The sequence below is a fragment of the Heterocephalus glaber genome, unplaced genomic scaffold (genome assembly GCF_053883595.1).
Source record: "Heterocephalus glaber isolate CG9 unplaced genomic scaffold, H.glaber_assembly_v1.0 deba00000594, whole genome shotgun sequence".
Taxonomy (NCBI): Eukaryota; Metazoa; Chordata; class Mammalia; order Rodentia; family Bathyergidae; genus Heterocephalus; species Heterocephalus glaber.
In genome coordinates, this window is record NW_028258151.1 from 11999538 (window position 1) to 12016557 (window position 17020).

General features: G+C 35.1%; 1 protein-coding gene across 3 annotated transcripts in view; it reads right to left on the reverse strand.

Annotated features, from left to right (window-relative positions):
- Positions 1 to 17020, reverse strand: part of Ercc6l2 (ERCC excision repair 6 like 2) — a 136069-nt gene that overhangs the window by 57704 nt on the left and 61345 nt on the right. For all 3 annotated transcript variants that reach the window (XM_087205190.1, XM_087205191.1, XM_087205192.1), the window contains 2 exons: positions 16568 to 16713; positions 4399 to 4494 (listed from right to left, as the gene is read on the reverse strand). In XM_087205190.1, coding sequence (XP_087061316.1) covers positions 4399 to 4494; positions 16568 to 16713 — 242 coding nt within the window. The remainder of the gene's footprint in view (positions 1 to 4398; positions 4495 to 16567; positions 16714 to 17020) is intronic.

The following is a 17020-nucleotide window of genomic DNA, read 5'->3' on the forward strand; positions in this document are numbered from 1 at the left end:
AAAACAGCCACCTCTTCCAGTTTATGCAGACTAAGGTAAAAGACCTTCACCAATTACAAGGGTGAATCCTAAAACCTTAGTAGTAGCTTAGGCTGGAGGCTTCAAATTGTCTCAGTTCACTTCTGGGTATATATCCTGCTGGGATGTGCGTGCGTGTGTGTGTGTGTGTGTGTGTGTGTGTGTGTGTGTGTGCGCATTCAGAGTTCCCTATATACCTGATTGCTTTTAAATGTCCTCCCAAAGAGATTCACACCAGATTCTTAAGGCTTTACGTGTTCTATTACATTCCTTTTCCCTAGCCCTTGCCCAGGTGTCCAAAGCTATACAGCTCTACTGAAGCTTTCGTGTTTCACAGAGTCCACTACTGACTTTGACAGTGTCTACCAGCCCAGGATCCAAGTAATGCCACCATTTCTACCTTTGTGCTGGGTCCCGTAAGACAGAAATCAGTCCCTTGGGAAGTTCACAGATAGGTCAAAGGTTGTACAGGAATTCTGCCTGTGCTTTCTGCCTGAGGGAGGCACCAAGAATAGGCCACCTCCTCTCAGCTGTAATGCACATGGAAGGGTGGGACAAGGATGAGTAAAAGCATTATAAAACTTCCCATGGTTTTGAATGGCCTGAATTTCCCATGGTTTGACCTTGGGGAGTTCACTTGGTCATTGGAGAACTCTGACTGGTTTATAGAGTTTCTATGAAGTTATTTTGGTCAGTCTCCAGTTGCTTTTCTAATGCTACCAGGAGGGAACGAGAACTTGAAAGTTTCCTAGTTCACAATCCCATTAATAATCACCCTTCTATTTTTAAATGAGTTATATAAAAATATACTTCAACATTTCTATGTGGCTAGATTTTATCAGTTACACATTTATTGTTATTTTCTAGGCTTTTAATATTTATTGGAGTCATGGAATCTAGCTTTTGTGATTTCTATGAAAATGTATGATCATTTAAAAAATGTTTACAAATGTTTAAAAAGAACATTTTCTTTTGTTATAAAGTTACATATATTTATTAAACTATGCTGGATAACTGTTATTCAAATAATTTACTTATTTTGCCTAGTTGATCTGTTAATTTCTGAGAAAGTAACATGAAATTTCCCACTATGATTGTCCACTTTTTATCATGAAAGTATTGGCTTGATAAGTTATGACTAGTACATTTTTTTGACGGATTATGCCCCACTTTGTTTTGCTTAATGTTTTTGTCTTGATTCTATTAAAATTTTTTGATATTAATATCACCACTCATTACTGAATTTTGTTACCTTTTTGATTAAATTTATTTTATATTTTATTTTCAACCTTTCATGTCTTTTGTATTTTACATATATTTCATAATAAGCATAAACTTGAGTCTAACTTTTCTGTTTCATTCGCTTTTTCTTTTTGTTAAAGAGTTTAATTCATTCAGATTTTTGTTTGCCTTTATTTCTGACACATTGCTATGTTTTGTGTTTGCTATGCTGAATTTTTCTTCCCAAGACTCTATTCCCGATCATTAACTGCACTAGTCATATTTCATTTTTAACTTTTAGAAGTTTCATTTAGAAGTACGACACTTAATTCTCAATGTTTCTCAAAGTGGAGATAAGGATCAATTATATCAGTTACACTGGACATTTAAAAAAATTGTGGTAAAATATATGTACACAAGAGTGACCATTTTAACTACTTTTAAGGGTATGGTTCACAGCATGAAGTAAATTCTCATTGTTTTGTAACCATTATAGTATCCACCCTTACACATTTTTCAGCATTCCAAAATTAAACTTTGCACCCATTACACAATAACTCCCAATTCTTCCATCCTCCTATTCCATGTTAACAACTAGTTTATTTTCCATCTCTTGAATTTGACTATTCCAGGTACCTCATATAGGTGGAGTCATAAAATTATTTATCCTTTTGTGTTTGGCTTATCTGTTCTAGCAGAAAAATATTCCATTGTACACATATGCTGGTACTTTAGCCATTCATTTTTGCAAGGAGGCATTTGGGACACCTCCATGTCCCAGCTACTATGAATACAGGTGCTATGAATGTGAGTAACAAATATCTGTCCAAGTTCCTTATTTCAATTCTTTTGGGTAGGTACCCAGAGTAGCAGTAAAACTGCTGGATCATACGATAATATATGTTTCACTTTTTGAGGACCCATCACATTGTTTTCCATAGTGGCCACACCATTTTACATTCCATCAGCAAAGCATAAGGGTTCCAATTTTTCCATGTGATCGCCAAGACTTGTTGTTTTACTAACACTCATCCTAATATATGTAAACTGGCATCTCACTGTAGTTTTCACTTGTATTTCCCTAATGATTAGTGATGTTGAGTATCTTTATGTCCTGCGTATCATCTTTGGAGAAATGTCTATTGGAGTCTTTTGCCCATTTTTTATTTGGATGTATTTTTATTGTTGAGTTTTTAGAATTCTTTACATATTCTAGCTACTATAAATGCCTAATCAAATACATAATTTGTAAATTTTTTTCATTCTATGGAGTCCCTTTTTTATTCTGTTAATAGAGTCCTTTGATGTAGAATCTGGAGTATTTTAAAAATGTAGATAATAAAGTCACATTGCAGACCTTTAGAATTAGAGTACCTTGAAAGTAAAGTCTGATTATCTGTGTTTTTTGTTTTTTTTTTTTTTGCACCAGGGATGAACTCGGGTCCTTGCACTTGCGCAGCAGGTGATGAAACCACTGAGCTAAATCCCCGGCCTGATTATCTGAGTTTTTAAACAGCATATGAGGTGATTACTAACCTTATTTACTTAGATGTATGTACGTGTTTACAGTATGCATATATGTATACATGTATATGTCTATGTATGTATGTATGTATGTATCCATTGCAATACTAAGAATTGAACTCAGGGCCTCATACATGTTAGGTGAGTGTTCCACCATTGAACTACACCACAATAATTATTATTTTTTTTTGGTACCGGGGATTAAACTTGGGTCCTTGCACTTTTGAGGCAGGCGCTGGAACCACTGAGCTAAATCCCCAGCCCTATTCATTTTTTTTTTTTTTTTTTTTTCACTTTGAGATAGGCTCTCTAAGTTGCCCAGACTGGTCTTGAGCTTGGTGAGCCTCCTACTTCAGTCTCCAGGCTAGTTGAGATTATAGGTATACACCACCATGCCCAGCTACTTCATTATTTTAGTTGTTGCCCATTAATTTTTTTGCTAGCATTCAAAAACATTTTGGAGCATAAATTTTGAAAACTAATTAGGATACCTTAGTTTTTTTCCGAGGAAAGAAAAATTCTAGGTTTTACCCACAACCTTGATGTTTTATTAAAATGACATAGAATTTTATTTCTTGTTTTTATACCAAGCTTTCATATTTTAGAGAATTCTTTCTTTATAACTGCAGTTAAGTGTCTTAGCCACAGACTCAATAATTTTTTAGACAACTATAAATATCATAACTTTCTTTGTGACTGATTTTTGTATATTTTGGCTTTTCTTTATATACATTTACAATTAAAATGTGGAATTAGGCGAACTGTATTGGGGAGATAGTTTAGGGGTTTCTATGCAGGCAACGGGTTTATCTAACCACTTCCTCTCTTTGTGTCCCATGAAGATCTGGGATCACTTCAAGTTTGACACACTTATAATCTAGATCCAATGTCAATTCTAGGAACTTTTCTACAGCAGACTGCCCACTTTCTATAAAATTATCGAATTATTCTTTCAGCTTCAATGAAGGAGCACTTGTTATAGATAACCTCTCATTAAATATGAGGTGTGAGAGGGAAGTTACATTAATCAATTAACTTCACACAAGGATACAATCTGGTCTACTCTCATGTCCTCTGGCTGCTAATCTTATGCTGAGACTCTTTCTCTTTCCTGCACACTCTGGATTGTAGCTTCTCTGTTGATTTCTTTTCTTTTTTTTTAAATTCTATTTTATTTATTTTTGATTCTAGGGATTGAAGGAAGGTGTGTTAAATTTTTAATGCCAGATTTTCCACAAAGAACTCATGAGCTTTCTATGTAAAATCTCTGCACACTAATAAGGAACCAACCAATCACTCAGGTTTTTTCTCTTTTGGTAGTGGACATTTCTTGATCACACAGCTTCTATTTGTTTTCTATCTTCAAGGAATTTCACAAAATGACTCATCAACCGGTAGTGAACTGTCCTATTTTATTTTAGTATTACAGATTTGTTTTTTCTTTAGTCATTTCTGTTATAATAATGGGGTTGAGAATGACTATTATTGTTCTGCTATTTGAATTTAGAGGATCAGGGTTATCTTAGAAGCTTTCCCATCTCTTCTTTAGTCCTAGTATAAGCAACCTAAAAAATTAAGGAGTATTTTTAGACTAAAAGAATTTGCAGATCACTTTAAATTTAGTCAGTATTATACCTGTCAATGGCTTGAAGATCATTAGCTGGATTCCAAGTAGGATCAAATAATATAACAACATTGGCACCAATGAAATTGAGGCCTAGTCCGCCAGCCCTGGAAAAAACAGAAAAGAGCTCATTACAAAAGCATAAACTGCTGTACTACAGCTCAACTGAGCCAAGTTTCTGCAGCCAAAACAGTAAATCATACATTAACATCATAAAACCTGGGTAATTAAAGCACAAATAAGGTAGGTATAGCACATTCTTTTCTACTACTCTAGAATATGTTTAAAAGAAATGATCATTTGAGCAGACACAAATAGGTTGTGCTAGTTTTTATAATTTTTGGATATTTGAATATTTCTGTAAGATTTTCCCACATAATTTAAAAAAACTGTTAGTATATTTCAGCTACATAAAATAATACAGTGGTACCTTAGTTTACAAACTTAATTTGTTTTATAATTTTGGGAAAGATGGCTGCATTTGTGTTTATGTAGGGAAGATGGCTGTGTTCATGTTTGTCACCCGATGTAGAGTTTAAGAACAGAATAGCTCCACTGGAAAATTTTATCTTTTACAAAAGAATTTTCACGAGTTTTTTTGTGGTACCAGTGATTGAACCCAGGGCCTCACACCTGCTAGTCAAGCACTATACAACTGAGCTAAATCTCCAGCCCTTTTAAAATTTCATTTTGAGCCAGGTCTTGTTCAGTTGCCTGGGCTACTCTCAAATTTGCTGCTCTCCTGCCTCACCCTCCTGAGTAACTAAGGATTACAAACTTACACCAAAATGTTGGCTTAATATCAGTTTCATAAAATCTATACCATAAAATAAAAAAGAACAAGTATCTTTCACTGTATAAAGCTAGTATTGTCCTGATCCACAATACCAAAGCCAAACAATGTGAAAAAGAAAAAGAAAACTATATATCAGTATCTCTCATAAACTTGACACAAAAATTCTCAAAAAAGTATCAGTAAATCCAATAGTATATAAAAATAATTATATATTACTGCTGGTAGGTTTTTATTGCAAAATTACAAGGCAAGTTCAACATTTGAAGCCAATCAACCTAAAGAAGAAAAATCACATCATATCAATGGGTGTTGAGAAAGTATTTGATGAAATCCAGTACCAATTCAGAATAATAATTAAAAAAAAAGCTCTCAGGAAATTAGAAATTGAGAAGAAATTCCTCGATTCAACAAAGAACATTTACAAAGAAGCCATAACGAATCCCACATTCATAAGTAAAAGGCTGAATGCTTTAAGTCCAGGGATGAGATGATTATGTTCTTGCTCATCACTCTTAACAAAATACTACAAGTTCTAACTACTGCAGTAGACAAGAAAAAAAAAAGATATTCAGATTAGGCAGGAAAAAAACTAAACTGGCATTACTTGAGGATGAATATCTATGTAAAAAATCTCAAAGAATCTATGGGAGGAAAACTTGCTAGAAATAACAAGTAACTTCAGCAATGTTGGAGGGTATAAGATTAACCTAACCCACCCCCCAGAAAAACAGTATTTGTACATACAGACTGAATATTCCTTATCTGAAATGCTTGGGACCAGAAGTATTATAGACTTAGAATTTTTTTCTGATTTTAGAATATTTGCATTTAAGAAGATATTCCAGAGATGGAAGCCAAGTCTAAACATGAATTCATTTGTTTCAAAACTACCTTACATATATCTTGAAAGTAATTATATTACATTTCATAATTTTGTACATGATGACAAGTTTGCCCATGACATCTGAAGGAGCTAAGAGGGATTTTTTTTCCCTTATGCTAAATAAACTGGGTGTTGTGAATCTGTTTTGACTGCAACTTGTCACATGAAATCAGGAGTGGAATTTTCTACTTGTGATGTCATACTAGATTTGGGAGCATTTGTGTTTCAGCTTTTTGGATTAAGGATGCTCAACCCATAAAACATTAAATATGTGGAAATCAAAATTTAAAAACATAATACCATTTACAACCACACCAAAGAAAACAAAATCATTAAATATAAAGACAATAAAACATGTACAGGATTTATATGTTTAAAATTACAAAATGTTGATTAAAAAGATCAATGCAGATTTAAATAGGAATATTCACCATGTTTATGGATTGGAAGGCTCAACATAAAGATGTCAATTATCTCCAAATTGAGTTGTGATACAATTCCTATCAAAATCATGGCAAAGCTATTTTTTGTAGATATAGGTAAGCTTATTTTAAAATTCATAAAGAAAAGTATAAGTCACAGAATTGCTAATACAGTCCGGGGGGGGGTAAATAACTTGGAAGAATCACTTTACTTATAGCAAAAAGACGCTGCATATTCTCTATCCCCACTAAGAAGAGAACAAGATGAGCAACATCAATGGTGACTTTATAATGAGCTGCATCTTATACTTTTCTGGAGTCAGAAGGTTCTTTTCTCCATATATTTCTTCTCCTGATTCCACTCATGTAGTCACTCACTCATCAAAGTCAAAGCCATCCTAGATATCACTTTTTCTTCTGCATCACTACTCCCCTTTCCACTACGAGACAATCAATATTAATTCAGACAAGTTTATCTTGAAAGTGTTTATCTATGAGTCCATTCTCCTTTCCTCTTACCACTGTCTTACGTCAAACCGTTTATATTGACTTATTCATTGGCCTCCAGTGATCTCTTACCTAAGACTTGAATCCATTCCTACTTTACACAAAAATTATTTTAAATATATAATAAAAAAATACTAAGTGTGACTGTCCTCTGAAAATTTTAAAACCCTAAGTTCCTACTGACCAGAGACCAACTCTGTAGGCCCCAATGACCAGGCCCATCTTCTCTGCAGCTGGCATGATTCCAATCATTCTTGATCTTTAACCAAAGAACCACCAAAATACTAAACTGCCTCCACACATTGCCTTCAGATAATTTTCTTTTCTCTCTTCCTTGCCTGGTTAACTTTATCCTTCTAGCATCATTTATAAATTTTGAACTGAGTATTTCTCTTCTCTCTGCTTCCTCCTACTCAGCATTTACCACTTATATGAAAGCCAAAAGTTTATTTTCAAGCAATTTGATCTTTGGTTAAGATACATAGGGAATAGAAGCCAACAGAGATATATTTTTGATAGTTTCTATTAATATGAAATATTACTTACTGGTTTTGTTGAATTTATTTTTCTGTCAGCCAAAACATTAAAATACTCATTCCTCTGGAATGAAGTCTTTTCTAAAGAAAAGGTATCTTCTGAATATATATAATGTTTGTCTACTAAGTTTTAGATTCTAGTGTCCTGCAGAGCTAGCTTCTTAGATTTTACATATTTTGTGACTGTGATCTTTCCATATTTTGAATTTTCTGGTCTACAATCCCTATATTTAATAATTATTTTATAAGGATGATAAATTTTGTACTTTTTCATCTCTTTAAAAAGCTTTTGAACAGCAAGAGAAACCACCAATAGAGTGATGAGCATGGGAAAAAATTTTACCAGCTATTCATCAGATAAAAGACTATTATCTAGAAAGAACTTAAAAAATCAGATCCCTCAAATTTAAAGACCCAATCCAAAAATGGGCACCTGAAATGAAAAGACACTTCTCAGATGAAGAAGTAGAAACAGCAAATATATGAAAAAACATTCAACATCACTGGTCATTCATGAAATGCAAATTAAAACAATGCTGAGATTCCATCTCATTCCAGAAAGAATGACTGCTATCAAGAAATCAACCAATAACAAATGCTGGTGGGGCTGTGGGGAAAAATGAACTCTTCTACCCTGTTGGTAGAGGAGTGTAGACTGGTGCAACCACTGTGGAAATCAGTGTGGAGATTTCTCAAAAAATTAAAACTAGAGGTTCAATTCAACTCAGCTATTCCTCTTCTTGGTATCTTTCTGAAAGAATTAAAAGCATCATACCACAGCGATATATGCACACCCATGTTAATAGCAGCACACTGCGTAATTGCTAAATCTTGGAAACAGCCCAAATGCCCAACAACCAACAAGTGGATAAACAAGATGTGTTTTTTTATACAACAGAACACTACTCTGCCATAAAAAAGGATGAGCTTCAAACATTTATAGCTTAATGGATGGACTCTTAAGTGAAATAAATTGGATCAACATGTTTGAGTGCTCCGTTGTTTCTCTGGTGTAAGAAACCGAAAGTGGAAATAAGGACTAAAATTGGGAGAGATTGAGTCAGTAGCATCCCAAAGTTGTGGGTTTCTTCCTATTCTGGGCAAGAAGGAGAGGACATCCCTGTCTGGGATTGAATGAATGTTTGAGACTTTGCCTAATGAGAAAGACATCTTTGGAATGGTATTTCCTAAGTCATTGGTGAGAATCCACACAGATGACTACATGGGGGGTGTGTTTAAGAACGGCGGCTTTGAAATATTGGTGGTCCCAGTGCCTGGTTATCTACCCAAAGGCCTACATTTTACCTTTTTTTAACATCTACTTAATCTGGCAGTCTGAACCCTTTCCCCCAACTGAACTCTGAATTTCATACTCTGAAAAAATATCCCACAGGACTGGGCTCCATAACAGTCTATTTTCCTTCTAATCTATCTAAACTTCTACAGTGGCTATCTTATGTAAAATAGAGTAAAAATTTATTGTACAGTTTCTATTAAATGTTAAAGAAAAAAAAGAAGATAGAGAAATAGGAAGTACAAAGAAGTTCTAATAATTCCCCAAATAATATATTCTGAGGTTTCAAAAATATTTCAATATATATGCTAATTTGTTTCATTTATACTGCTAGGTCCTCTTACTTCATTGAAAAGAAAGTTTTGTGCTATTATCTATTTGTTTCTTTTTTGTAAGAGACTTTTTTGTGTATGACTTGTACTCTAATCTAACAAGTACTTCTGGCCATTCCTTTAAGATTATGGTACAGTGTATTAACTAATGTTATTCTTTAATCTGTTATGAAATTTTGCTTTATTTTTTCATAAAAGAAAATTTTAAAAAAATTTTATTAATATTTACTTGTATTACATTGAAATAAAGTTTTAAAAAGAAATTTGTACTTTTTCAAAGGCAAAGCAAAATATCCAAAAACAAAATGTTTTTCTTTTTCATCCTGTCTCAAATCATTCTCTGAGGTTTCATATTGCCGATTTTCCCTTGTCAGCTGCCTAGGCTGAGTTAACTCACACGTAAATAATGCTTTACACTGGACACAATAATAATCTCCCCAGGCTGGGGATTTAGCTCAGTGGTTCTGGTGCCTGCCTCGCAAGCGCAAGGTCCAGAGTTCGATTCCTGATACCAAAATAATAGTAATAATAATAATAATCTCTCCTATAATTTCTATAAAAATGGTAAGATATTAATATTTCCTCTATATATCAGGAACTAGGCAAGATATTTTCATATAAACTGGTTCTTCATCCTCAGGACAACTCTATGAGCTAAATATTATCTTCATTTTAAAGATAAGGAAATTAAGAATCAGAAAAATTAACCTATTGAAGTTCATCCTAAGTGGCTAGGATCTGGATTAAATACTGTACAATCATCCTGAGTACAATGCTGTTATGGTTTGTGTTTAGATGTCCCCCCAAAGCCTCATATGGATGAGGTGGGGCTTACTTTTCAGAGGTCACTGAATCTGTAATGTGTGATGCTGGGATTAAGGGTGTGTGATTACCAAACCACTATACTTGAGTGATTGATTTCCTACCACCCTAATGCTGGTAGTCTGAATAAGATAAAAGGGGCACAAAGATGCTATTAAGTTCTCTTGTTGTTTTTGCTGTCTTCCACCACCATGACTGTTTGTCCCCCTGCCACCCTGCCTTGGACCTAGCCGATAATGGACTGAAATCTCTACAAACTGTAACTCAAATACATCTCTCCCCCTTTAACGTGGGGTGTTGGGTACTTTGTCTCGGCAATGAGAGAAAAATAACCAAGATAAAATCTGGTAACAGAGAAGTGGAGTCTTGTTTTGACATTACCTGGCCATGTGGCTCAAGAGCCTTTAGAACTGGTTTTTTGCAGATGCCTTACTGAAGAAGGAGCGCTGGAACACCTTAGGCTGTTCTGTATGGGAAATTCTGGTCAGAGCTCAGAAGAGGAGAAAGCAGGTAAAGATCAGGCTTGGGAGGTTTCTGCTGGGAAGAAGGATTGCACGGGCTGCTGCACTCCACAAATGTGTGTTATGGCATAGCAGTAAGTTTGTCTGCATTTTGCTCATGTCCAGAGACTCTGCCTGAGACAGATAAAAGCAGGGAACTAATGAATCTGGCAGAAGAAATTTCAAAGCAGTCTAATGTTGAGGCGGTGGCATGGCTACGGTTGGAGAATTTTAGCTAGATTTATGTTGAGAATCAAGAGCAGAGGCCAGCAGAATGATTTAAAATGTTTTTTGTTTGGACAGAAAGGAAGTTCCAGTAAAGCTGTGGACTGCAAAGACAGGGACAAAATCTTGACTGCTGAGAAGGAACAGAATAGAAAAGATGGCCTGAGGGCATCAAAGAAGCAGCAGGACTCCACCCTTTGCAGCCTCAGAGGAAAGCTGCAAGGACTGGCCCAAGAGAGAAGCTGTGGGAGCTACAGCCATCTGCAGTGCCTTAGGGGCGGAGCCACCCAAGCCCTTTGGAGTTCACAACTTGCCATAAATTGGGATTTAATGTTTGCTCTGGGGGGTTGGACTAGCTTTGGTCCCATTCCTACATACCCGTATTTGTAACTTTTGGAATGAAAATGTCTATTTTGTGACACTGAATGTTGGAAGTGTTTAACTTTCTTTTCATTTGTACAGGGGCTTGCAGCTAAGAATTTGCCTTAAATTCCAGAGACTTTGGACTTGGATTTCTCAGCAATGCTGAAACTGTTTGGACTTCTGCAACTCTTGGAGATGGACTAAATGCTTTCTTGTATAAAGGGATTTTTATGCATCTTTGGGGGGCCAAGGGCAGAATGTTATGGCTTGTGTTTAGATGCTCCCTCAAAGCTTCATAGTGTCTTAGGTGGGACTTTTTCAAAAATGGCTGAATCTAGAGTGTGTCATTGATTAAAGGTGCAATGCTAGGCCCAAAGGCACTAGGATTAAGGGTGTGAGAGCTACTGCCCTAAGTCTGAATAAGATAAAAGGGGCAGGAAGAGGCTGTTAAGGTCCCTTGTTGCTTTTCCTACCCTGCACATGTCATGTAGCTTCTCCTCTGCAATGCCTGTTTGCCAGCCCTGCCTGGCAGCCAGTAGATTATGAACTGAAGCCTCTACAAACTGTGAGCGAATAAACCTTACCCCATTTAACTTTGGGTGTCAGGTATTTTGTCTCAGCAACGAGAGAAAAGTAACACACATGCTCAACAGAAACTGAAACTTGTCCTTTGGAAAATTACTTATTAGTGATGATAGTATAAAGATGTCACCAAGAATTGAAGTCAAAGAAAGAATGTGGGATAGGGAGAAACTTTTGGAAAGGACAAAAAGAATGGCTTAGTATAAATGTGGATGGGATTTAGAAGTCAAGCAAGTGGACAAATTAAAGGCTTATTATTTAATAAATGTAATCAACTGCTCCAGTTACCTTCTTTGATGATAAAGTTAGATATGAATTCACCTCAGATGCCCTTTACTAGCCAGAGAAAAAGATTCTGCAGTCTTCTAAGAGATTATGAAATTAGAAGTGAGGCCTGACTGAGTTTAAAGCAGAGGCAAAGGCACAATACAAGAAGAAAAAAAAAATCCCTAAACTTTATCTGTGGAGATGAGATGATTCTATGATGATAATACAACTCATAAGTCTACTTTTAAACCTGTTACTCTGTTCTTACATGGATAATGACAAAGGGTTAATCCTCAAAGCAATAAAACCTTTTCAAGCTGAGTACTTATCTTGAGATAGAAACCTAATGACCATGCAGGTGATTGGTTCCTTAGTTCCTTCACATTCTATTCCATCTCACAATGCCGGGGATTGAACCCAGGGCCTTGCACATGCTAGGCAACCATTGTATCACTGAGTGATACCTTTGGCCCCTTCTCTACATTCTATTCTTGTTCCAAATAAAAATATCAAAAAGTATACCATAAATATATCTCAATGCTCCACAAAAATGTCTTTAATAAATTCATATATATTTTTATATATTAAACATTATAAAGGGTTAAATATTCATTTAACAGCACTTCCAAGAAAACTTACATAATTGTAGAGAGATATCATGACAATAATAGGAAGGCTTAATGCAAGAATGCCTTATATATAACTTGGCATGCAAGAGAAAAACAATAGAGAAATAGAAAAAGAAAGCTATGTTGAAGAAATAATAAAAGAGCATTTTCCAGAGTTGAAAAAGAATATAAGTTTTCAGATTGTCTGGTACAGTAATAAACAACACTAAGACTCAAATACCAATGTGAACTTTCAGAATACTACAGATAAAGAAAAACTGAGTTCCCAAAGAAGATTAAGAATCAGATTGGCATTGGCATCTACTTAGCAACACTAAATAACAGAAGACAACATAACAAATAACAGAAGGCTGTAATGCATTCAAAGATCTGAGAGGAAACTAATTTCAATCAAGATTCTATAGGGAACCAAAGTATCAATTTAGTGAGAAGGTATATTTACTTTTCTTTTGCTGAGACAAAATACTCAACACCCAAAGTTAAAGGAGAAGTTTATTATGGCTCAGAGTTTGTAGAGTTTTCAGGTCACAGTTGGCTGGCTCCAAGCAGGGTAGCATGGTAAAGGGGCATCACAAAGGAGAAACAGTTCATGGCAGGCAGAAGGTGACGTACCAAAGAGCAGCAAGTGACAACTGACAAGCAGTGACCCTCTTTCTGTCCCTTACATCCTATCCAGGCTACCCACCCTTAAGGCAGATAGCACTCACACATAGTACAGGGCAGCCTTAATCCTAGCATCATATCATGAATCAATCCCAGCATCATATCCTTGATTCCAGCAGCACACACCCTAGATCCAGCCTCCTCTGAAAAACCTTACCTATGACTGCATGAGGCTTTGGGAGGACACCTAGATATAAGCCATAACACATCCCTTCAGCCATAACCTATAGTTACTTGACTAAATTTTCTAAGAAAACCATGAGTGAAACTAAGTGAAGATGACATGGGATGAAACCAAGTGATCATGACAAGTCAGAGATCCAGTGCAGACAAGCAGTGAAAGAAAGCTTCAAGATGATGGTATATTACCATGCCTAGAAAACAATCAGCCCAAACTGAAACCAAAAGATAAAAGGTTTCTGGAGGGAGATCTTCAGAATTGAGAGAACTCAACAGAAGAGAAAATGAAAATAAGAATTAGTAATATTTTCAGGTTTATTGTAAAGGGCAAAAATACATGGAGGGAAAACTGAGTAAGACAGTCATGATTAAAATATGAAGTAAACTAAACTATGCAAACATAAGAAATGAAATATTATAAAAGAGAACTAATTTAATTAATATTAAGACTAGACTCCATGAATTGGCTAAAAGATCACAAATACTCAGAGACATTATCTTAGTACTACTTGGCCCAGCATTAAACAATGTTTGCAAAATTGGTATAATGTAAAATGCTGGATTTTGGCCTCTAAATTTTAGAGCCAATATATGAACAAGTTGCAGGATTTACCCAAAACATTAATACTTCTGAAAAAGTAAAAGTTAAAATAGCTGACAGATAATACGAGCAGGTGACAAAAGTAGAAGGGTAGGTGTGTGATAATGTTAATACCACAAGGACTTAGAGGAGTACGAACACGGACTTAGAAGAGATGTAGAAAGTTAATGAGCCAAACATCATTAAAAGTTGGATACTTTTCAGTAAAACAAGGGAGCAAATCAAGAATAAAAGAGAGAATAGCATGGAATTGAAGAAAAATGGATCCAACACAGAAGAATAGTGATATAAAGTTAAAAAAATAGTTTACAGACAAATAATAAAAATAGCAAACATTTCGAGGAAAAGAAAGAATAGTAAAAGTAGACTAAATCTCCCTCTTTCATAAGACATTCCACACTGTATAAAGTTGACAGATTTAGATTTCTGACCAAGTAATGACTAATGCAAATGTGAAAACACTTCTGCTTCAGTAGAAGTTACAGTGGTATCTTGGTTCACGAACTTAATTCTTTCCACAATTCTGGTCACAAACCAAACTGGACGAGAACTGAATCAAATTTCTCCATAAGGTCAACATTGAACCTAAGCACTGAATTTGATTTGGTTCTCATCCAATGTGGGTTGTGACCAGAATCATGAAAAGAATTAAGATCGTGAACTGAGGTACCACTGTAAATGTAATCCACTGCAAAATGAGAAAAATGAATAATAATTGTACTTGTCTTTTGCAAAACACAGCTGAAGAATGTATTTATTATATTATTTAAGGTTATTTATGTAATGGCTTATGTAAAAAGTTACTTCTTGAATACAGTCACAGAAAAACCGAAGTTCCAAACTTCTTACCTGGCCTTGGGTGGGATGCCTTACAGAAGGCAAAGTCATATGATACAAATGGAAACCCCCAACCATCAGTCTCCAGAGGATTTCCACAGAAGAAGAAAGTCCTCCTGAAGGTAAGTTCAAAACAAAAAAAATACAAAATAGGTGAATAAATCACCTACCATATCCAAGAGCCAGAGGGGACACCAAGGAGAAGGCTTAGCATCCCAAAGTATAGAGGAGATAGAGCAAAAGTGCCATCCAAAAGGAGATTTCTTTCAAAGAGTGATTAAAATTACTAAAGAAATAAAAGAAAGGCTAGAAATTATAAAAATAGAATGCAAGTAAAATACAGTAGATTTGGAAAAAATAGGATTCTAAAATTGAAAAATATAGTTTTTAAAAATTAAAAATTCAACCGAGCAGTGGTGCATACCTGTAATTCCAGCTACTCAGGAAGCTGAGACAGGAGGATCACAAGTTCAAGGGCAGTGTGGGCAACACAGTCAGACCCCATATTAAAAGTAAAATTCTCTTTATGGGTTAAATAACAATTTTGTAAGACAGATGGAGAGATAAAATTAGGATCTTTATAGCAATTCTCAGCAAACTGAACTGGAGGTGAGCAGAAGATGAGGAAGAGATTACTACTTGCCATTAGAGGTTCTGGATTATTTCGACTGTTGTTTAATGTATTTACCACTCTGAAACACATTATGTTTACGTGTGTTTTACAAAACTGATTTGAATACAGTATTCTATGTCATTTAATGCATTATATAAAAGGAATCATGCAAGAAAGGACCTTTCAAATTCATTTATAGGAAAATAGAAATCCAAAGTTTCTCTTCTTTTGACTTAGTTTTGGGAAATGAAGAATAATCTTAGTAGTCCTATAGTAGTACCTCATTACAAATATATCTGAATCCTCATTTTAAGATAATTTTTACTCTGTTTTTCTTCATGCATTTTGTATTTATTTTTAAAGTCCCTTGAAATTCTTTTTGAAAGACAGTGGGAGTAAATCCATAACATTCTTATGTCAAAAAGTATGGGTTTATTACTCCCAAAAGAGATTGCTATAACTCAGGTATTTACACTGAATTAAATATTCTTCTAATATGTGTATTTTCTTTAGAAGAGCTGAGTCAGAAATTCATAATTAGGTGTTAAGAGGGCTGGGGATTTAGCTCAGTGTTTCTGCTGCCTGTCTTGCAAGCACAAGGTCCTGAGTTCAATCCCCGGTACCAAAATAAATAAATAGGTGTTAGAACTAGTTTGCCTTTTATAAAATGTTTATCTGTGGAGCTGCTTCATAAAGACACAGTAGAGGAAGAGAAGAGTCAGGCCTGGAACACAGGTCCAGAGGCCCTCTTGAGCTCCTGAAACTGCTGCCGCAGTGCTGCCCAATTACCAGGAGAATGAGAAACTTGACTGTTCTGGCCACAAGACACGAGTTACAACACTACTTCAGAAATCTGGGAGGCAGCATCCATTGTTAAAAACTGTTATCTTTATAAACCTTTATTTAATATAAGGGGAATTGATGTTAAAGAAATGAGAAAAAACATTATGTGAAACTCAAGATACTGCTATTTCAGTTATAATTAATAGCAGTTTGGCTGCTTCTTAAAGTCAAATAAAAATAACATAAGCATATCCATTGAAAATTAATCCAGTAATAGCTCTAAAATTACTCTAAATCATAAAAACAATTAGATAAAAATCAAGGTATCAACTTTTATTTTCTTACATTGTAGAGACAAGGCAAATGTTAACATCTTGTGTACTGTTGAACTCTTTCACGATCCTGAGTCTTTCCTCTGATTTTGTACTTCCATCAAGTCGCCGGTAATCAAGCCCAGACGCCATACAGTATTGCTGCAGTACATCGAGCAACTGGAAGCAAGGGGGACAGGCAAACACACATTTTTGGTTTATAAGTTTCATTCCATTACAGAGAATGGATTTGCCAGGCATTAATTACTGGTGCTAATGATTTTTTTCTTAAAATTCCATGAGCAATAAGTATTTCATGAGCAATAAACTGAGGTTGTACCTCAAGTGGTAGAGCATTTGCCTAGCATGTAAAGGTCTGGGTTTGATCACCAGCACAAAAAATTAATAAATATTTTTCATATTTCTGACCCACTATTTCTCTTCATCATTCTGAAACTGGCTTTAACATTTAAAAACTTTTGATTTA